Genomic DNA, 24,104 nt, shown 5'->3' on the forward strand with positions numbered 1-24,104 from the left:
TTTCCTTCCTTATAAAAAGTCTACTGATTGTCTAGCGATTGTTTCTCCTTGTTTCAATTTTTAATCAAATGATTATTCATGTTAAAAAATTACGAATTGTTTATATTGTCCTTAAAAATATTTCTGCTTCCATAAACTGCATAAAATTGCATGTATTAATATTTTTTGTCTACAATCTGAACTCCTTGTTATAAGATGTAGATGTGTCAAAATGTATTCCTATGAGTATAAATATAATAAATAATTCCAAAATTCAAAAAATTCAAACATATCCCAATTATTCTCAAGAAATTTAAATTGTAAAGCAAAGAAATTTGTATCTGAATAAAAATATGCAATTGTTTTACATCGAGGATTTTCAACGCAAGAATTTTGTGCGCAAGACACAAAAATAATTAATCTCAGGTTTTGATTTGTTCCAAACTTTCGAGTGGGTAATTCCCCCCTCGGTAATTTTCGAGTGGCTAGTAGTACCTATACTACCCACGCATTCCGCCGGCCCTGCGCATATCAGTGTTAATCTGAACAGAGTATAAGCTTGTTCGAACTTCCTTTTATACTTCTCTTTCCCGAACCATCATGTTCATTGAGCTGCAAGTCTAGTTGGCAGCCTAAAACAAATCTTTGCTATTTTGTGTGTGCAGTCTGTTGTAGATTTAACCCCTATAAGATGAAATTGATATACATTCCATTCAAAAACATTGCAAAAACGTTTCCTTGAGAGGGGCCAACTACCTACTTCCTGTGAAAGATTTGTTAGCAAGAGGTTAGTTACATAAGGCAATCAAAGTGAATTATCTGCGTTTCAAGTGATGACAAATCGCCAAGAGTCTTGAACCAACCGATCAAAATGCCAAATTTTCCACCTCGATACATATCAATTTACATCCCATGGTAAAGATTCACTCGCAAATCACATGCGCATAAGGAAGAAAAATGACTCAAAGTACAATAGTCGGTCATAACTCGTAATGCAATGATGAAAAGCCTCGAAGCCAAAAATGCGTTGCGTTGTACGTCGTTCTCCTATTGTGTGTGGGCAGTCATCAGAAAAAACGTCTCGTTATGAGCCTCTTACCATGCGCATAGGTATTAGGAATGCCTACTGCTGATGATAAAAAAGAGTCGAATTAAGGAAAAGCGACGAAACTAACAAGACCTGGCTTGGGTGTCTCTTTTACTCCTTCCAGTTTATTTTTGGTTTTGCTGGAAAAAGGTATATCTTCATTGTTGTCTTTTTATTGTTCAGTCGTCATTATACGCCTAAGAATCGCTCAGGTAGCCGCATTCCAACACTGAAAAAGGGATATTTGAGAAAAAAAGACATGTTTATATTTCCTTGATTGCACCTACAAGGGTTCAGTTTTATACAACCTGTCAGTGATTGAAGAAGTAACCGAAGAAAAGCAAAAGTGACGCCAAGCTAAGATGAGACTTTCAAGGATCTCAACGCTGGCGATCGGTACCGTGATACTGGCCCTGGTGATCGGTGAAATCAATGGCAATGTGCACGATTTCGAGGGGAACGATATCGTTAGCCACAACGGGAACGCGAACGGCCGGCAGGAAACCTCGATGGGGCGTGGATTTGCTGAATCTGCCAAGGATCTTATTACCAGTCCTGCCGGACAGCTTGCGGTTTCGTTCGCCAAGGAGATGATTAGTCGATCGGCTGGGAACAGTCAGGTGTGTGTGTGTTGATTAGTGCTTGTTTTATCGGAATAAGTTGGTGACTGGGAATTGAATAACTTTTTCGAGTGTTTTGTATCGCTTATCGTTGTGAATCAAGGAAGGGAAACAAAGCTCTAACGAGACCGATTCAAGTAAATAGGTTTGACGAAACTGCGATTTTTCACTACGTATCCTTGACACGGTTTGTGCATCTATGTTCTCATTTGTAATGTAATATGGAGGAAACCGAACTGTTCTCTTGAAAATCAATGAGACGAAAATCGAAATGGAAAACAAACTTGCATTTAATGTGATAATGATAGTACATGGAAATGCAATCAAAAGTGCAGAAGTTGATTTTTTTTGCTATATTCGTCTTTACGGAGAAAATTGGATTCATCGTTCGGCTCATTAGTATGAAGCAACTAACTTGAAAAATACGATATGCATATTCACAAAAATATAAATTATATTAATCATCGCATCCACATACATTTGAATTGAAATAAATTTCTATGTGACAAACTTTTATAATTTTGATGTATGCCACATGAATTTTAATAGCTTTCACATGATATTTATGTGTGACAGATTATGTTGATATGCTGCAAAAAATCATGTGTGAAATCAATAGATTCAATATAGCGAGTTTTATCAGTGTAAGTTAATGTTCCATATATTTCTCAGAATTCTGGACCAATTTTTAAAAGCTTAATTTAAAATGAAAGATGCGACACATTAACTGCTATTCAATTTTATTCAAATCTGACCTTTGGTTCCGAAGTTATAGGTTGGTTAGTACGGTCACACAGGAATATCCCATATAAACCGTTACAATCGTAATACCTCAGAGGATCATCAAATTACTGCGATTCACAGATATAGATCACTGATGACCAATCAATGATTGTTGGAAGTCATTGTCCACTATCAACCATTCCGGAAAACCCGGGCTTCGAAGATATTCCAGAATTAAAGTCCCATTGGTTATAAGGTGACGACGAAAAAATTGTTTTCAAAGGGGGGCCACATGAAATTTTAAAAATCGAATTAGTATTGTGACTGACTTTGAAATGTATAAAACGTAGAAACACTTCGAAAAAAAATTTCGGACAAAAAGCGACTTTCTGCCTTTATCATGTAGAAAGGATACGCAATCACTCCAAACATCGACTTTGTTACGGAGGTACGGAGAACCGAATCTCATATACCATTCGCCTCATTTCGACGAGATCGGAAAATGTTTTAAACACATACGTTTAAAAAGGTTCAAAAGCATGGCCTGTAGTGTATTGTCACTGTGTGGAACTCACGACTCACTTTCGTGCCTAACTACTAAAAACACTCCTTACTTTTTTTTCGTCCTTCTTCCCCACGAGACTACATCGTGGTATTACTCGTGGGGACTCGTTGTGATTTCGTCGCATTTGTTTCTTCCGCTCTATGTTTGAGCCTCACTTGGTCCAAGAAATGGCTCGACCTTTAAGCTTTGAACAAACTATCGACTCTTCTCTTGTCTCCATCTATTACGTTGCGATTTAGCTCTCGTCCTAATGAACCGTTGATATACTGATTCCCTGAGCCATTTAGCTCCTGCTCCCGTGAGTCATTCAGCTCTCAGTGTTATCTACTCCGGCTGAGAATTCCCCGACAGAGGAATTTCTCCCGACACCTATACCCGCTTCCTTGAGCCTTGATTTAGCTCTCAGCTTTACCGAAATCTACTCGAATATTATTCGGCGGAGAGTTCCTTGGTAGCGAAATTTCTCGCGGTAGCGAGGTCTGTTTCGTGAGATAATTAGCTCCCACTTTGGCACGATATAGTCGGATAATCTACGGCAATGAATCTACTCTACTGTGAATTCCCTGGCGATAGATTTTTCCCAATGCTGATGTTCGTTTCCGTGAGCCATTTTTCCCCCCGCTTCGTCCCGATCTACTCGATCTAGTCCCCGGTGGTGGAAGTAGCCTACTCAACGGGCCGGCCAGTAGGGGCTGAGGATTGTCTAGCGATTCCGGGTGGAGCGTAGCTTCCGGTTTACTGGCGCCCAACGACTCACTATTCGACGCGGTCTACTCGGTCTAATCCCTGGCGGTGGATCTACCCTACTCACGAGCTTCCCTGTAAGGTGTCGAGCTCGGCCCGGCGATTCCGGTGAAGCCTGACATATTATGAAAAAAAGTTTACTGCGTATTGTCTGGTTCACGCATGTAAACAACTTGATTTCGGGATGTAGAAGGTGTTAGCTCTGCCGATTTTCCAATGACCCTTTTCAGAATGACAGGGCCTAGTCCTATTCCGAGGTTATTTTCCCGGCGGCAAGCCCCGCTGAATTATAATACGAGTATCAAATTTATACCAGTATTATTATTAAACTTTTAATCCCTTGTCACGAATAAGTGTGCATGGAACTGACGCGTATTTAGTGAATTCTAAAATTTTAATTCATTTCATTCAAGACTTAGTTTTTTTTACCTTATACTTACCGTCATTTAAATTTGCACACTTAATTTTTGCTACCGAATCTCAGCAAGTTTTGCAACTTTTGTCGAGATTTGAACTGCCGAACACTCGAAAATTTTTCGCTGAGATCTCAGTAAAAGCTATAATTGCTTGCTAAGACTCGTGAAATATATCGCTGAAAATCAGCAAACAAATGACACTTTTCCGAGATATCAGTTTAAACATTTACCGATTACTCGATTGTGCGGAAATTGCCGAGCTCAACTAAGTGTGTGAGTGTCGCACAGAGGAGTAACTGGGGTCAAATTCTGGGCAATATTATTTATTGCTGCTATTGCTGTTATAATGCATTAATATGAAGACAATATATAGTTTTTGGAACAATTTGGCATCTATCCATCTACCAGTGAAGAGGTTAATTTTTTTTGGAATACTAGTTATTTCGAGGTATCCTTTGTGGGGTTGTTTCAGTTGCATAAACAGATGATCGGTGTAAGTGGGAGGGGGGAAGGAACGCGTGTGCACATATTCATAGAGATACATTTTGCTATACATAGTATGTGGCCCGACAGCATTTCTATGTAAATTCCAATATTTTCAATTTCGCTTCGAACTCGTCGATCGGACACGATGCTGCTTCAGTATTGCCGGATCTCGCCTTGTAATATAACTTTTTTATGGTTCAAAATTTGAATAAAATGTTTAAAAAGGGCATTTTTAAAGTTGGTTCAATATACAGCTACATGCCCAAAATGTTTGTATAATTCGTACGGTTTGTGGATCAAGCTTCAGTGCCATTTCCATTTTCTATTTTTCAACTGTGTATTGATCGCAGATAATGCTTGGCAGACTTTTTATTTAGGCCTCGTCGACTGATCTGTGATTGACGCCAATTATTCCGAAGCCTTCCACGAAACCAAGAAGCATGTGATTATGTATTAGTTTCTTTGTACACCGTATCGTAACGTTGCTTCAATTTATCTATCAATCTGATTATCCGCAAGTAGTATTGTCATAGAAAGAAAGGGGCCGTCTTTTGTCTTCTCGTAACCCGCTGTGGTAATCATTGATAAAATATTCTGTGAATGGGCGGTGTCTGCTTAACAGAACACAGAAGAGTAGCGTATAGGTGGCATTGAAGGGCGTTATGTCTTGATAATTATGTCAGTCGTGTCTGTGGATAAGACAAGGCTATCCAACTTTGCAAGTTTTTCGTCTATATTCACAATCACGTGGTTGATCACTTTTTGCTCTTTTTCTTCAACTCCCAAATATCATTTTACACTTCCAATAGCATGCTAATCCATAATTCTCAAGCGTTAGCATTTTTGGGTACATTTGTCGTTCAACAAGAGCTCAAAGTGCTCCATGCACTCCTATACAATCGACCAGCAGGTGACCGCCCAGGTTGTTGATTGTTTGCGGTGCTGGGTTCTTTTTTTTCCTAATACACTCAGGTTTTTTTTTACGCAGGTGATACAGGCCGCGTAAATGAAAACCGCGTAAATTAAAACCGCGTAAATGAAAACCGCGTAAGTTTCAAAATCCGCGTAAATTTCGAAATCCGCGCAAATTTCAAAATCCGCGTAAAAAAAACCGCGCAAAAAAAACCGCGTAAAAAAAACTTGAGTGTAATCGTCCTCACTGTTCCGACAGTAATAAGCTCCTAGTCTGATTCTGTTCATCTGTTGCTCGTTGGCAAATGGCACTTAAGTTCGAACCAGTTGTTCCACTGATTTCCTCGTATGCTATCCAATGCTCATCTCACTACTGTATTGACTGCCTCCTGAACCTTCTACCATGGTAGAACATTTTCTTGTTGGTCGTTATTCAAAAATATTTTTCCTGAATAACAGAATTATATATCTTATCTTTCCATGATATTGGAAATTTAAACATGTAATTTTTGGCGTTGTTAATATAAATTTTTCCGATTTCTAAAGCATATTCATCGGAATGTTAGGGCAAATAATTTAATAGTTATGGTAGTATTTCCGAAAATTCCATGAGATGAGTCGACCTACAACTGTTTTGAGAATACTACAGCTCCACCTCGAGCTATTGGGAGTTTTGTTTAGATTTCGATAAAAGTAGAATCAGTTGTTATCGAAACGAATAACATCTATCAAATTCCAAAAGTTTTTCTAAGATATTATTATGTTAAGTTAAATAACTTTAGAAGAGAGTTGGAGGTGAAAAGAATAAAAAACTGTCTTTCTCTTATTGATCATTTCCTTGTAATACCTGCAGGTATCGTAACATCGAAACCTCGTACAATTGTTTTCGGAGCCCTCCTTCTGGCTCCGAGACAAGCAGCGCGTAGCGTACTAAGGGACATTCCCATCGGCTGCAATTGAATTTTGTGTCGATCGGGATTCCGGTTCCAGAGTTACGACTTTAGGAGTCACCGCAATTTCCCATATAAACACTATAATATTAAACTGTTTTAATTCACCTAGTGGTTCAATTGTGCCTTTCTCATTTATCTAAACTATGATTTAATGCCTGGTTACGTTTAATATAACATTGTGGAAATGTCTATTACATTCTTATTACACTTGATAAGCAAATATAAGTGCAAGACCGTCACGAACCTGATAAGCAACATGTCGATACTGACACACTTGAAGCAAACAAAAATATAATATTTATATAGCTTGATCAACGGGAGTTCAATGTTGTCTTCATGTTAACTTCATGGTGGAGAAGGGAAGGGATATAATTAGTGGGAGGGGGAGGATGCATCGGGAATCATCTAACTTATTTTAGTATACGAGGTGGATGAAGGGAATGCAGGTGGGAGGTTGGTCTGAGAGGGTGGGGAGGGTTGAGACGTAGGAGGTTGAGGGGTAGATAGAGGGTTCAACACCCCAAGTAGCAATATTTGTTTCAGGAACTATTTCATAACCAGTTGGCACCCCAAAATAGGTGCTGATGTGACTGACATCTAACTTTCTGTGCAATCTAAATAAAAAGCGCAGTTTTAGGCTGATTTCCAACATAATTGTGATTGAGCAAAACAGTAAAAACTAGTTTCCGTTTCGTTGCAATAACGATGCGTGAATAGCTAAATGAAATCATATTGTTGCCAACATGTTGAATGTTGGTCGCAACAAGATTATTTATTATTTGTTCTCCTGTACTGCTCATAAAAGCATAAGAGTCCCATATGGATTTTTGTCGAAAATGAGTTATCTGTTGGATTGTATTCTGTATCACCACTATATGGTCGGTGTTAAGTCAGACCGAACTAAGTCGCAAAATATCGAAAAATAAGTTAATCATTGCGCTGGTTAAAGAATTTCTTATGCTATATTCGACTTTTGCCAGATTTGAAATATGAAACATCAAACTAGAATTATGGTAAAAATTATTTTCCAATTATAACGTAAAGGATGCTGCGATGTCAACTTTAAACTCGTTTTTCTCGAAATCAATACATTGTCACTTAGTCCGGTCTGACCTAACACCGACCATATCACAGTGTACAAATAAGATTACCAGGTTTGTTAAGAAAATATCGAAAAAATATCGACACATGGTTGTCCCATCCATAAGGCTCAATGAAAATGTAAAACTTTTCTCGGCTTGCTGTTTTTCAATATAGGACTCTTATGCTTTTATGGGTAGTGTATTGCCAATCAAAACTGAAAAGTAACCTATTTTCTTACAACTATGTTAAGATTATGTTACCAGTGGTAAAGAAAATGATGACCAAAGATATGTTGATAATTTAAAGATGACCAGTAATATCATTCTTCACACCAAAAATAGCCAATCAAGCATCAAATTGTACTGCGCATCAGAGCCTATCGAGTGATATTTTATTCTACTTCTTATTATTTCACGCGCTTTTGGTGAGACACAATAGTATTTAAAAACAAATTTTCATGTGGAAAACCGAGACACATTAGATATCTAACATTGTTCAATGAAAACACACAATAATCATTAATCAGTGACATAAATCGCTGTAATGGTAGACTTTTATAAAGGTTTGCGAGTAGATTGAAGTTTTATTTCCAATACATTAGGAAATTATGCATATAAGCAACATGGTTTTCAAGCCATCCAGGGCCGAATTTAGGATGAGATTTTGATGAATACGACCTGCGACGACTCGCTTTTCAGATAAATTCATATCAATGAGCAAAGATGTGTAAACAACTATGTTTTTCACCATGCGGCTTATCTGTATTGAGCAATTTTTAATTCACATCAAAATATACTTCTCCATAATATGGCCCTGTACTATTCTTGCTAAAAGTGTTTTAGTTCCGAAGTCGTATTCTTGTTATGTGCATGTATCAGGAACATATCATCATTATACCTTGAAACAACAACTCATACGTATCGATGAAGGGCATTCACAACACTGAATTGACCAATTCATAACTAAAGTTCAACAAAACAATAATCAAGTTGTATTTTTGTTTCCACTGCGTTGCGAAAATTCACCGGTGACGCTTCATGCTCTACACTTGATATTATACAGGCATTGAACTGTACGGTGGCGCTAACTATAACATTTTGGGTATATCGGAAAAATGGTAACATGTGACGATTTTTAACGAGAAATTTTTAAAGAAATTCTTTCACTGCGGTAGTAGCAATAATACCAATAGAACTATTGGGTCATACTCTTATGATAAGCACAGTGAAATATTATTACGTGAAACAAATATAAGTCATTTCCTCTAAAAATAGACCTAACTAATTTAAACGAGCAGTAAATGAAATGATTTTACACTTGCGTATCTTCTAATAAATCAACTGATAGAAGTAATAACTCAACTCAACGCTGCTGCAATAGTGAGAAGATTATACAGCTCACTCGAACGACATTCATTCAACGAAACGAGTTTACTGGATTTATTGCGAATTGGCTTTATTATTGAAACGAATTATTGGATGAAATATACGAAAATCTTCGTAATATGGACGATATTTTTACGAAGAATCACCAAAATATTTATTTGTAATCATACATTTCATATAACTGAATGAATAAATTCAACAATCTGATACGAATAGGTTTCGTACCATCAACTTTCGTAAAATATACGAATTTTGTATATGTTTTAGATAAGGTTTTTAGTTAAATTAGTTACTCGTGCATTCAACGGTCGTAATATATAGGAATTTTGTTACAACTTTTTGCGTTTATTTCATCACCCTAGTGGTGTGATTGTATCTTTCTCATTTATCAAAACTATGATTCATTAGCTGCTTATGTTCAATATAATTGCTGGGGGAATGGCTTTGGAAGGATAGGGGGTGTTGGGTTAGCAGAGTGGGAGTGGAGGATGCGTCAGAAATCCTTTATCTTATTTTGGTATGCGGGGTGGATGGTGGTCCAAGGGAGGGGGCAGGTGATGAAGGAGGGAGATGTAAGGGTAAGGAGGGAGGGGCGATGCAACACTCAACTGCATATTATGCCTTCCATTTGAGACTTGGTTAGAGAAAATCGGCTCAGTCATCACGGAAGCACCGATGTGACTTTAATTGTGAAATTTTCCCGAAATCCGCGACTTCCGTAAATGTCGATAGTGGACAATATATTCAACTGCCTTTTAATTTGCCGGCAAATAGTGGGTAAATAGAGACTATCTCAAATGCAATATTTGAGCGATTTGCCGTCGTCGTTTTTAGCCGCTCTACACTCCCTCTAATCGCCCCCAAATCTCTCACCAAATGCGCCATTTTATTGCCTATATGGAAATTGTAAACAATAATTATTTTCGGACTTGAAATGAAATAATAATATTGCCACATTGTTTATATCTCATTCCAACGCATTTTATTTTGCAGTTAAACACAAAAGTTTTTCACATTCTTTGAAACTATATGTTAAAACATAAATTAAGGTTGATTTTTGTGTTTCGAATTCATCTCGTATCAACTGGGCGTCTAGTTAGATGATGTATCTAAACTGGTTCCCAAATTAGTACTAGTTAGACACAACAAATCCATACAATTCAGCCGACACATGTGAACGCCAGAAGCAATCTCAATCGTCTTGCAATCCGGAACTCAACAGATTCCCCTTGGTGCTTCTCAAAAGGCACGTTTGAGGCTCGGCTTTTTAGCAACTCCAATAAGCTCTTGCCAGTAGCATTTTTCCATTTGCTGGAAATCCGCTAACATGTTTCCATGTCATAAAAAGGGAATTAAGCCAGACATCAATAACTATTGTGGAATGGTTTCATTGAACGCTCTCTCGAACTGGGTATGACGCTTGCATTCAAAAAAGAAACTATTTTCGGATGGATGGGGGAAAAATTCACCATCACACAAAAATGACAGCCGGCAGCCGCTTGAAAAGACAATAAATATGGTCCGTGCCAAATTTCTCATCATCAAAAAACCATAAAATAGTCTCAATTACCGCTTGGCCGGTCGCACCAACATTCCGGCTCAAGGCGCGAAAGGATTTCCGAACTTTGCCTTTCGTCTCCCGCTTCAACGTTTGCTGCACATTCCATTCACGCATGCTCTCACCAGGATATGAGCGTCCGACTGTATCCGGCCGACACGCTAATGGTATTCTTCGCTCCGGGGTTTTTCTGTGCATAGTCTACTTATATCCATTGACAATTCAACGATAATTGTGATTGACATGATTGTCAGGCACCCATATTTACTTCTACTTCTACGGTGGGAACAGCCCAGGGAAGCTACTTGGAACCGTTGATGTTTCTGCTTTGCTTCAATAACGTACATTTAGTGCTGAAGACTCCTCTCCGGTTCTTCGCAGACGACCTCAAAATATTTCGTTTTATCCGTTCAATGGATGATTGCAAATATTCTCTGATTTTGGTTTAGCAAAAATTCGAACAAGATGCTGGCAGAGCTCTGCCTGTTCGACCGTTAAAATAAGTGGTGCGTGGGAGGGGGGCTTGGTTTGCTTACTCCGTCATCTATCCTGGGGTTTTACTCGCTTGATATGGCCACCCTTGCCAGGAGCCGCCAGTGTAATGTACCCACAGAGAGTACTTATGGAATCTTTCTTTGGAATTCTTGGTGTTCCGAAGAAATCGTTTTTAGGATTCTGGTGAAATATTTCTTAGCGACTGAAAAAAAATTCTCATTATTTTGGAATGATGAGAATTACGACGCATAACAATCTGACAAAATCATGCCTTTTTTGCCGAAGACTTGTTAAGGGATCAATAGAAAATACTGCTCTCGATTCTGACGAAATCCCATTCAGTATTTTGACTTAATCCTGTGCAAGTGGATTCCATTCAAATCCGAAAATGGATACCAACTGAATACTGTACAGGATCACCTAAAAATTTTGTAAGACACCGTCAGAGTTGGGAGTTATTCGGTCGGGCATTAAATAATAAGAAGAACTCCATCAGACATTTGAGCAAAATTTAGTCAGAATCCTTATAAAGATCATCTCAAAATAGGACCATCAGAGTATTTAGAATAGTATTGTCAGAAGCATTCGCCGGATTCGATGGGAGTCATGGGCACAGTTTCATCAGAATCCTGAAACTGATTCCTTCAAAATGTTTCTTTGTTGGATGCTATCCCAATTTTTAAAAGGACATCTGCGCAATTTTAGGCAGAATTCTGAACAAAATTACATAAAAATGGGTAAAGCAACGTGAGAGTCCTGAACATAGTTTTTATTCTATTCTATTCTAACCCTTACACAGCCAGTATTGAAAAGCATCCTGGAAAACACTGCAGTTATTCTTTAATGTCTTTCTTGTCAACATTAATATTCGAAGCATATTATAATACGTCGCAAATACTAAAACGACCAGGCCTACTGTGCAGAGTTGGGTTTGAAAATGTTTCATTATTGTACGGCAATTGAATTATTCATTTAATTAACAATTCAACCAACCAATCGTTTTGAAACTGGAATGAGGAAGAAACGAGGACAACCGTACCGACCGTTTCAGTTTATAGGGGGTAAGAATAAAACGTTGGGAGTGACTTTGCTAAGAAGGTTAATGTCACTCCTTTGGTCCTTTGGGATGGGACAAAGGTATTTACACCGTGCCCTGGCTCATTAAGCCTAGGTTAAAGCGCCTTTACTCGCTTTCGCTCTCGCTAATGTTGACTTCAGTCTTAGATCCGAGTCGCCCGAGGTTCGCTCTAATATTTATCAAAGCCATATAAAAAGTTCAGAGCGAACCTAGAGCGACTCCGATCCAAAAATGAAATCAGCGTTAGCATGCACCTGTGTCACGCGGTGTGTAATTAGTGTTTTATTTTTTACATACCCCATTATTTTCCCCGCAATGGTATTCTGGAAATTGGTCGATACAGGTATACCTCGATAGTACGTACACCTTCGCTTCGTTTGGCGTACGTACTATCGAATCACCAAAATAAAATTCAAAATATTACTTTTTATGTTTAATATTTAATGAAACTTCACAAAAATTATATTATTCACTAAATTCATCACCCTATTAGTGATAAACTGTCCTCTCACCAAGTACTTCAATGTTATGGTTTCCATCAACCAGGATGGTTGAAATGGAGTGTAAAAACATTTCCATGGTCCCGTAGGTTCCTTTGAAATTGGTAGCATTGTCTTGAGTATTTCGGCAAATTTATTAGGAATTTTGTAGAATTTTATTGATGTTCGTACCAATTCTTTAAAGTTCTAGAACTATCCTGAATCTCTGAAATTCGTAAGACTTGCATGAAATTCATGGATAAATTCCCTGAATATTTTCTTAATTTTTTTATCCGCCTGCAGCAGAAGAAATTGTTTTTTTGTATATTTGATTCGTGTAATAATAACAGTACAATATTTCAAACTGTGGGAACGAACCGAAATTTGGTGGTTAAAAAAAGGATTTCAGATTGGTTTTTATTCCTTTCAGTTTTTGGTCGTTAATGAACATTAAAAACCCCGAAAACGGATATTTAAATATATTTGCAAAGGAGATATGATTTTACATTAAAAAACCTGTTTTAATCCACCTAGCGGTGCAATTGTGCCTTTCTCATTTCTCTAAACTATGGTACGGAAGCTTTTTATGTTCAACATAATTGTGGAAATGTCCATTACATTTTTAGTACACTTTGCACTTATACACAATGACATGCCAGCCACGAACTTGATGAGCTACGTGTCGACGGTGAAACACTTGAAACAAACAAATATCATACTCCATTAGCCTAATCAGCATTAGATCAATGTTATCTGCTTGCTAACTCATTTTGTCATGCGGGGATGGATATGTGAGGAGGGCGAAAGTCCCATGAACGAACGACTCCCCAGCTTAAATTGGTATGCTTTGTGGTATAGTGGTGGTTTAAAGATGATGGTGTTGAAAGGGAGGGGTATGAGGGCTGGATGGGGTGGTGGTCTGAGGGGTGATTTAAGGAGATTTTTAAAGGAGGGGAGTGAACAGTAGAGGGGGGGGGGGGTGTAAACCCTCTCCGTAAACCATCAACTACACCCCTGTTAAAATCCAGAAACCTTATGCGAGTCGAATAGAAAATTAGGGATTAGGTTGACGTTTTTCAGAGTGATTGCATAACCTTTCTATATGAGAAAGGCAAAAATGTCGGCATATAAACTAAAAGGGAAATAAACACAGTTTTTAACTACACAAGATAGGTTTTACTGAGCTAGAAAATATTTCTTGAACCACGCCAATATGGTGGATACATTTTTTTAATCGCGCTCGCAAGATCCCCAAACGAAGTGTTGAGAAAATACTTATTTTTTCAGCTCTTTAAGTACTACCAGCAGCCTCCATCGAAGTTGCTAGTCTTGCGAATCTCACCCATTCCATTCTAAACATTGTATCTCCTAGAATGTATGGGACTCAGCACTCAAATTTTATGTACATAATGTTTGCAGATCGTTCATCAAAAATCGTTTTATCACCGCTCTAGATATTAACCTTCAAAATTGCCTAAAATCTTCTTTGATATTCGAAAAATGTCTCGAATTTTTGCAATTTTCCTTAAACTTAGTAAGACTTGGGACAGGCCGTACCTAAAGCTTGAAGAGGCTTTTTTTCTAATTCGTCACTTTTCTAATTTTGTAAGTTTTCTCGAAATACTTCGTTGAAATTAATTGTGAGTTCCATGAAATGCACTTGGCATTTTTTTTGATAAAATTTTATAAAGTTTACAGACGCCCCCTGATGTTTAAAAGATTCTTCATAAATCCTTAGAATATTCTTGAAACTTCGCGAATTTTCCAGAGCTTCTTAAGACTCTACTTAATATCGAAGGATTTCCTTGAAGCAGCTTGACTGAATCACCGATATCCGTTAACAAAACCTACTAAAACAATAATATTTCTAAATGTTCAGGTCGCAAAATTTCCCGAGGTTGGTAAAATATGTGTGAAAATCGTGAACACTCCGTTTTCTATAGAAATTGTTAGTATAGAAAGTTTGAAGTATTACTTCAATTCCATATGACCTTCGAAGATCATCGTTAAAGTTCCTTGAGATATTCTGAATTTTGACAAAACCAATCTATAACTAATGAGTGGCGTACAAATTATCTGAAGAATTAAAGATCTCCTTGTAAGTTAGCAGTCTCCCAAAATATAAAAGAAATTCGTGTAGGGCGTCCCTAAAGCTTGCAGATTTGTTTATACTTGTTTGATTTTCACAATGAATTTATGACTGACTTAAAGTTTGAAATACTTTACTGGACTTTATAGAACTACTGTGAGTAGCACACAACTTCTCTAAAGTATGCATAAACCCATAGAATTTCCATAAAAGTTGTCCTACTTCGTTGAAGCTTACAAAATCAAAGGAAAAAAGAATTATGGCAGGTGTACGTTAGGGCATCGCAAAAAAAATTTTTTTTTTGAATTCTCAAAGGCCCCCCTCTCATATTGTGACAAATATCAAAGTAAGCTCAGATGCCAAATTTCACATCATTTGGACAATTTTAGACCCCCGCCCACTTCGCTTGAAATTTTTTGAAATTGGTAGTATGGGAAAATATGGAGGAAAAATATATTAAATGCTATAACTTTTGAACTTTTGAAAGGAAATAATTTTAGTATTTGAATGGAGATATTTTTGTTTCTAGGAAAATACGGATCCCATATTTTTAATAATTTTTCTGCTCCGTGATGCAAATCATACATATTTTTTAGTTTTTCTAATGTGAAAAAAATCTTAAAAATCGATCGGAGCTTTTTTGACCCTTGTCCAAATACGAGAAGTTGGGGTTAAATGGCCTTTTGTCATTCATATTAAACTTCATCATTTTCTCGTGCATATATCTCTATTATTCTTCACTCAATTTTCATAAACTATACCTTGTTGAACGTAGAAAATCCTTAGGATTATAAAAAAAATAGATTCGTTACCGGTAAAATTCAGGAACATCAAATTATCTGACATATAGTGTCGACTCCACATTTTTATCATAAAATCGCGCATATTAACTCCATTTAACAACAAAATTCTCATTTGATTTACTATTTTTAGTGTAAAATATTCTTAGAGATCACATGAGAGAACTTTCATTCCTGGAAAAATAGGGGAAGTTGAGGTATTAGGACAAAAAATGAAAAAAATGAGATTTGCAGAGTAAATATCAAAAAGTTTGATGTTTCTGAATTTTAATTCTAGCGTTTTTATTTTTATTTATATCTTCAGAATTTTACACGTTCAACAAGTTACATTTTATGAAAATTGATTGAAGAATAATAGAGATATATGTATGAGAAAATGATAAAATTAAATTTGAATGACAAAAAACCATTTAACCCCAACTTCTCGTATTCGGACTAAGGTCAAAAGGGTTCCGTTTGATTTCTGAGATTTTTTCACATTAGAAAAATTACAAAATATGTATGATTTGTGTCACGGAGCAGAGAAAAATCATTAAAAAAATGGGATTTTGGGGCCAAAATGACCCAGTGCCCCACTTTTCCGTATTATTCAAGAAATGAAAATATCTCCATTCAAATACTAAGATTACTTCCTTTCAAAAGAGGTATAAATTGTAATTTTCTGATTGCTACTTCAAAAGTTATAGCATTTAATGTATTTTTCCTCCATATTTTCCCATACTACCAATTTCAAAAAATTTCAAGCGAAGTGGGCGGGGGTCTAAAATTGTCCAAATGATGTGAAATTTGGCATCTGAGCTTACTTTGACATTTTTCACAATATAAGAGGGGGGGGGGGCCTTTGAGAATTCAAAAAAAAATTTTTTTTTTGCAATGCCCTAGTGTACGTACTATCGAGGTAAAATGTACGTACTATCGAGGGTACGTACTATCGAGGTATACCTGTACTGAACTCTTGCACTACGCGTGTCAACATTCTGGAAATTTTCTCAGTAGATTGATCCTTGTCGTTACCGGCCTATCTGAAGATTTGATTGTGACATGGTCGTTCCGTAGCACGCTTGTATAAAGCGGTTTAAGATAAATAGCGATTTCCTAAGAAAAGCTCAAGTATTTTGCTACGCATTATTCTGAGTTTGCATAGATATTCCATGATCTATTCTAACAGTACTGGCCTCGTGTGTACCATAAGAAAGAAAACATGTAACAATACTCGCCTGTAACAAAAGTATTTTTCCCTCTTCGATTTTTTATTTCCCAGCTTCGATTTTAACTTTGCAAATTTTCACTTTTATCATTTAACAAAGACCGTTTTGAAGGTCGAAAATTAAACAGAAAAACCTGTTTTAATCCACCTAGCGGTGCAATTGTGCCTTTCTCATTTCTCTAAACTATGGCACGGAGGCTTTTTATGTTCAACATACTTGTGGAAATGTCCATTACATTTTTACTACACTTTGCACTTATACACAATGGCATGCCAGCCACGAACTTGATGAGCTACGTGTCGACGGTGAAACACTTGAAACAAAAAAATATCATACTCCATTAGCCTAATCAGCATTAGATCAATGTTATCTGCTTGCTAACTCATTTTGTCATGCGGGGGTGGGTATGCGAGGACGACGAAAGTCCCATGAACGAACGACTCCCCAGCTTAAATTGGTATGCTTTGTGATATAGTGGTGGTTTAAAGATGATGGGGTTGAAAGGGAGGGGTATGAGGGCTGGATGGGGTGGTGGTCTGAGGGCTGATTTAAGGAGATTTTTAAAGGAGGGGAGTGAACAGTAGAGGGGGGGATGTAACCCCTCTCCGTAAACCATCAACTACGCCCCTGTTAAAATCCAGAAACCTTATGCGAGTCGAAAAAAAAATTTGGCCGGGATTAGGTTGACGTTTTTCAGAGTGATTGCATAACCTTTCTATATGAGAAAGGCAAAAATGTGCCAAAATCCAAAAAAGTGAATCGTCGTCAAATTTTTTTTCGAGTTTGCATCAAATCTCGACGTTTCATGCACGTTGAACACATTTAGCATCAAAAATAAAAATTCTATTTTTAATTTTTCCTATAGTTTATATGAGAAATTTCTGTGTGGCCGCACTCTGAAACCCGTAATTCCGGAACCAGAATTCCGATCGATCCAAAATTCAATAGCAGTCGATGGGAAGGTTGCACCTTTCATTTGAGACTAAGTTTGGGCAAATCGGTCCAGCCATCTCTGAGAAAAATGAGTGACATTATTTGACACATACGCACATACATACATACATACATACATACATACATACATACATACATACATACATACATACATACATACATACATACATACATACATACATACATACATACATACATACATACACACATACATACACACAGATATTTTGCGATCTCGATCTCGATTCTGCGAACTGAGTCGAATGTTATATGAGACTCGGCCCTCCGGGCCTCGGTTAGAAAATCGGTTTTTGGAGCAATTGCGTAACCTTTCTATATGAGAAAGGCAAACGAATAGTATTTAATTAGCTTAATCAGCATGAGTTCAATGTTATCTTCATGTGATTATATTTTGAAATGTTGGTGGAATGGGTTTGAAAGTGGAGGGAATGGGTGGTTAGTAGAGTGGGAGTGGAGGATGCGTCAGAAATCCTTCATCTCATTTTGGTATACGGGGTGGATGAAGGAAATGCGGGCGTGAGGGTGGTCCAAGGGGACGGTAGTGATGAAGGAGGGAGATGTAAGGGAAAGGCGGGGGGGAGGGCGGAGGGGCTCTGATGCAATACTCAGCTGCATATTTTGCCTTCCATTTGAGACTTGGTTTGAGAAAATCGGTTCAGTCATCACCGAAGAACCGATGTGACTTTATTTGTGGAATATGCCCGGAATTCCGGAATCGTCGATAGTGGACAATATATTCAAAGAATGTTTGATTAGCAATCAGTGATCTAGATCTGCGATTAGAAGTAATTTGGTGACCATTTCAATAGTTTTTAGCCTCTGAGGTATTACGATTGTACCGATTTATATGGGAAATTCCAGTGTATCCTTACTAACACCCCTGTAACTCCGGAAGCAAGAGTCAGAACAGAATGAAATTCAGCAGCAATCAATGGTATTACTGTGTCTTTCATTTGAAATGAAGTTTGTAAAAATCGGTAGAGAATTCGTTGAGGAATGGGTGTGATATAAGCTTAGGAACTTGGCGGGTTCCCCGGGGGCGTCATGAACTGTCATAGGTGGCCAATGTAGTCAAAGCTGCTTTGATTGATCATTAGTGATCCAGACCCGCAAAATAGAGTAATGTTACATCAATTTTAATATGTTTTACATCATTTGAACATCATGGTGGTACCAGTTTATATGGGAATTTGCTGTGTGACCGAACTCTTCAACCCGTAACTCCGGAACCGGAAGTCGGATCAACTAAAAATTCAATAGCAGCTTATGGGAGCGTTATACCTTTCATATGAAACTAAGTTTGCGAAAATCGGTTCAGCCATCTCTGAGAAAATTGTGTGAGTTTAAATGACACACACACATACACACACACACATACATACATACACACACAGACATTTGCCGATCTCGACGAACTGAATCGAATGGTGTATGACACTCGGCCCTCCGGGCCTCCGTTAAAAAGTCGATTTTTACAGTGATTGCATAGCCTTTCTTTATATGAGAAAGGCAAAACACTAAACTTTGCGTCGGACGTCTCACAAAATGCAATAATCCCACTAAATGCTCCGCCTCCATGCCACCGCATAAACCGAATCAAGAATTTGAAGATCCCCACACTGCGTGGCATTGTGTAAGCCCAGTCTGCTTCGTAAGATTACAAACTAATGACATCAATTCCCGTATAAACTACTAGAGGAGCAACGTATGAAAAAAGACATCATGACAGATCATACAACCGTGAAACAAATAAAATGAAACTGAAGATGCTAGATTAACACGCTGAAGATTTACGATTACAACATAAAAAGGGCTTGTGTGGCGTTCAGCTTTTCGAAATGAGCTAACATACGATATAAATATAAGATAAAAAATTCTAATGGATTAGAACAACTTTAACAAGAATAAAAGGAAAGGTCTCACCCGATGGTCGTCCGATTAACCTTATATGTATGAATTCAATCCTGAAAAATTCTTCAAATTCACAATCATAGAAGATCTCCCGGATGGATTAGACGAAGGATTCGTTTCTTTTTCGAACTGCATTCCTATCAAAACGTTCAAAAGTATTCCATCAAAATCTTCTGCTAAATTCCATCAGAATCCTGATCAGGATAACCGCAAATACCTGAAAAACAATGAGTAAGACTTTTTCAGATCCCAATGCCGAATTTAATCGAAATCCAGAGTAGGCTCTCATCATAATTCTGCGAGTGTTTCCATAAAAATTCTAAGGATTTCGAGGAATCCTCAAAAGGATTTCATTAGAAATCTGAGTTCGAATTGGTTTATATGTAGTACATATATATATGTACTTACAGGAATACTAAATCGTTTGACGCTGTTCTTCTAGAATGTTTTATTGTTTTTTTTTTGTATTAGAGGATAAGTGCGTTAGTTGACATAGCCTCGTATTCTGAAATCCCAGGTAATATTATTCTGCTACATTGTCAACCCGATACAATTCGTCTACTAGCTTAAGCACTTCTCCGTTTCACAGATTTGCTGCATAACAACGTCTTCAATCATAAACAAGGGAAGCAAAATATGAAAGCATTTAACACTTGGTATGAAAGAAGAGTAATAAATAATAAAATCCTAAATCGTAAATAGGATATATGTATTTTCTAGATATTTTCTAGGTGATAGACCGTCATATTTGGAGAAAAAAATTGTTCTACACATACCCTCAAATCTCAACCGTTGCAGAGTTATTGAACTTTTTGTGTAAAAAACTTATTTGTCTTAAAATACCTCTAACTTTAAAAGTATACTTTGTATTTTAAATATTTCAGTTCCATTTGAAAGGTGAGAAAATTTCCTATTCAATTGTGTTCTCATATCTTTTAAGTAATTAGTTTTAATTACCTTTTAGCTGTAAAGTAGTTAAAAGTTAGTGTTTTTGAGGAGGTTTTTGCTAATTGTCTCGAAATAATGAAGTATGATTATAGCAATATCCATTATCCAAAAGTTGAGTTTTAGGACGATTCATAATTTGTTCTTGGACGTCATATTCCTATCTCTTCACATTTCTTTGTAATTTCATTACTATACTTTTCCTGTAACCGACTTGCAAGTGCTTAAAAGACTCGAATCTAAAAAATATATTTTATATCGTTATTTATAAGATTTCATTGGAAAGCTGAGAAAATGTTTTATCAGTGTATGTACAAATATTTTTTAGTTAAGTGTACTAAATGATTTTTGCCTTTCTCAATAGAAAGGTATTGCAATTGCTCTGAAAACCGACTTTTTAACGGAGGCCCGGAGGGCCGAGTGACATATACCATTCGATTCAGTTCGTCGAGTTCGGCAAATGTCTGTGTGTGTGTATGTATGTGTGTATGTATGTATGTGTGTGTGTATGTGTGTGTGTATGTGACCAAAAATGTCATTCATTTTTCTCAGAGATGGCTGAACCGATTTTGACAAACTTAGTCTCAAATGAAAGGTGCAACGTTCCCATAGGCTGCTATTGAATTTCTAATGGATCCGATTTCCGGTTCCGGAATTACAGGGTGATAAGTACGAACACGCAGAAAATGTCGATTTTAATAAATTCTGCAATGAATGTATAAAGGTGAAAAATTTTCCAAAATATGACCACAACTGCTTCGATTTGTAGTATTAGGTCACTAACATCCATTCAAAGTCTATTTGGCCACATTGGCCACCATCCTCGGTTCCGGAAGCCCCGGCGGAAGTATCTAAATTCAGAATAACAGTCACATCGGTTTCTCGGAGATGGCTAGACCGATTCGACTAAACTTGGCCTCAAATGAAAGGTATTGCGTCCCCGTAAATGGCTATTTAATTTCATCCCGATCCGACTTCCGGTTCCGGAGTTACAGGTTGTGGCGTGCGATCACATAGCAAATTGTGATTCAAACCGATACTCCGATGAAAGCAAAAAAGGCAAAAATTTCGCTAAAATGTCTCTCAAACAACTTAAATTTGCTGTTCTAGGTCACCGATGGCCAACCAAACTTCCGTTGACTACATTGACCACCATAGACGGTTCCGGAAGTGCCCGGGAAAAGCGGCCATCTTTCAAAATTTACGAACTCACATCAGTTTCCCTGAAATGGTTGGGCCGATTTTCACAAACTTAGTTCCAAATGATAGCTATAATATCCCCACAGATGTCTATAAAATTTCGTACGGATCGCTTATATGGGTCCGGAAATATAAACTAAATCGTCCGGTCACATATGAAATTCCCATATAAGCCAGAACTCAAATTTTTTTTTCAACGGGGGGGACCCCATGAAATTTCAGAAATCGAATTCGTATTTTTGATGCCAAACATCTTTAAAATGCATGAAACGTCGAGATTTTATGTTATCTCGAAAAAAATTTTTTTTGTAAAAATCGACTTTTTGGGACTTTGCCGATTTCGCACCTTTTTTCAGTTCAATATTACCGTGGCTGTTTTTTTTTCAAAATTTTAGAACTCGAACTCTTTTAATGAATATAAACAACGCACACATTCTCGTGATTCATAATTGAGAAAGGCACAATTGCACCGCGAGGTGGATTAAAATAGGTTTTACTAACGAAATAACTCAAAATTTGTGTTTTTTGGAGTTATTCTTATTCTAATTAATTAATCTAAGTTATTATTATTCTAATTATTAATCAACAAAATTTATCGTTACTCTTGTTCCTTTGATGCCCCTTAATGTTCTCTATTAATTTTTATTTAACACTTTGCCTATATCTCTTTTCATTTTGCTGCTATTTAATAGTTAACACAGCATGACCTCGCCGCAAATGTAGTTGGTTCGAAATCGTTATTTTTGCATATGAAACGATGCGATAAAAACGATTTTGCGTCGAAACCAAAAGATATAATTGGATGGAATCAAAGAAAGAACTGTAGAACTTGCTGCGATGCATTATTTCCATGATAATAATGGTGATGTTTATTATTTACAATTTTAAGAAAATTAACGAAAATGCTAATAATAGTACTAACTTTAAACTAATTTACTTCTAAGAATACTAAATTCACTTAACTGAAAGGTATTATTACATTTTTCTTTGTAAAATTTTCCTGGCTTTCGAAAAAAAATACAATAAGTGCCATACTTTTTCAATTAGAGCTGATATTAGTGAAAATGTGATAAAAATATCCAAGTTGAATAACCCAAACTCATGAAAATAAGAAAAGGTAAGTGTATCATGTCAAAGAACGAATTATGCAGCTCTTCAAGACTAAAAATCTGGATTATTAAAGTTATGAGATTAACTGTTAGGATTTTCAAGAAATGAACGAAAAATCGATTAAAATTGTTAAATTTTCAATAAATTACTTTGAAAAGGCTACTTAAACTCATTAGCTGAAACATGTGAGGGCATCACTCAACGCGAAATTTTCTCACCTTCCCAGTGGACCTAAAGTATTTGAAATACAAAATATACTTTTTGAGTTAGAGGTATTTTAAGACAAATAAGTTTTTAACACAAAAAGTTCAATAATGGTTGAGATTTGATGGTATGTGTAGAACAATTTTTTTCTCCAAATATGGCAGTCTATCACCCCTGAGAGATTCTTAAACCATGAACCAAACACCCTGTATACATAATATCGTATATCTACATTATTAACAACCGAAGTGCACAGCATAAAATTTATGTTGAAGATAAGTCCGCAGAAAGAAGGATGAAACATTATTAAAAATATACACCAAAATATAAATCTGATTACCGCTTAAAATAAGAAATTAACAAACTCGTGATTTTAACCGTGTAAAATAGATCAAGCTAATGGTTTATCCATCTACTTCCTTCCCGACCAGGTGCTGAGCTTGAATCTTACAAACTTGCTGATACTGTTCCTGTTGAAAGCACTCATTTTCGCAGCCGGTCTAATAGGTGCCGGAAACTGGGGAGGATACGCACGAGGAAGAAGCGAAGACGGTAAGTTGTAGGGCTCTCGACCCACCCAACAAGCAGCTACAAAGCTGCAAAGCATGACCGAGTGTGGGCTATTGTTTATCGTTTCCAGCCGTGAACACAATAGTCAGGAAAATTATCTAGGTAAATTGGGCGAGAGTTGGCGACCGATAAACGGCAACCGTAGCAAAAATTATGCAATTTCAACCCAACGACAATGGAAGTCATAATCGCACCGTTTCTGTTTTTTTCTGTCAACTCACAGGTGGATCATTTTTCCAACCTGGCGAAACAGGCCTTCTGATCGGCTATTTGGCTGCCGAAGGTTCCGGTCAGGAAGGGTGTATGCTGCTATCGGCCTGTCAAGCGCCACGAATGGCTAACGAGTACGCAAGAGCCGCCCATGCACTGGTGCAGGGTGCCGAAATTTTTGATCCGGAAATCCCACGAAACAGTAAATACAACCGGATGCTGATGCAGATCGATCGGGCTGTTATGGAGGGATTGCAAGGTGCACCGTGCGATATGATTTATCCCTGTCACCTGTAGTGGAGAACTGTTTTATGTAGAG

General features: G+C 37.1%; 1 protein-coding gene across 1 annotated transcript; it reads left to right on the forward strand.

The window, feature by feature from the left end:
- The first annotated feature begins 1,428 nt into the window (after positions 1–1,428).
- On the forward strand, positions 1,429–24,082 carry LOC131681176 (uncharacterized). The gene is made up of 3 exons (XM_058961886.1): positions 1,429–1,686; positions 23,437–23,557; positions 23,799–24,082. Exons 1-3 carry the CDS (start codon positions 1,429–1,431, stop codon positions 24,080–24,082), a joined length of 663 nt encoding a protein of 220 aa, XP_058817869.1.
- The last annotated feature ends 22 nt before the right edge of the window (positions 24,083–24,104 follow it).

The sequence above is a fragment of the Topomyia yanbarensis genome, chromosome 2 (assembly GCF_030247195.1).
Source record: "Topomyia yanbarensis strain Yona2022 chromosome 2, ASM3024719v1, whole genome shotgun sequence".
Taxonomy (NCBI): Eukaryota; Metazoa; Arthropoda; class Insecta; order Diptera; family Culicidae; genus Topomyia; species Topomyia yanbarensis.

Bases quoted from the DNA above. Each gene is read 5' to 3' on its own strand.
- LOC131681176 (XM_058961886.1), top strand. From the start codon at position 1,429: ATGAGACTTTCAAGGATCTCAACGCTGGCGATCGGTACCGTGATACTG. The intron at 1,687-23,436 runs GTGTGTGTGTGT...CTTCCCGACCAG, and splicing joins GATCGGCTGGGAACAGTCAG to GTGCTGAGCTTGAATCTTAC. The intron at 23,558-23,798 runs GTAAGTTGTAGG...GTCAACTCACAG, and splicing joins ACGAGGAAGAAGCGAAGACG to GTGGATCATTTTTCCAACCT.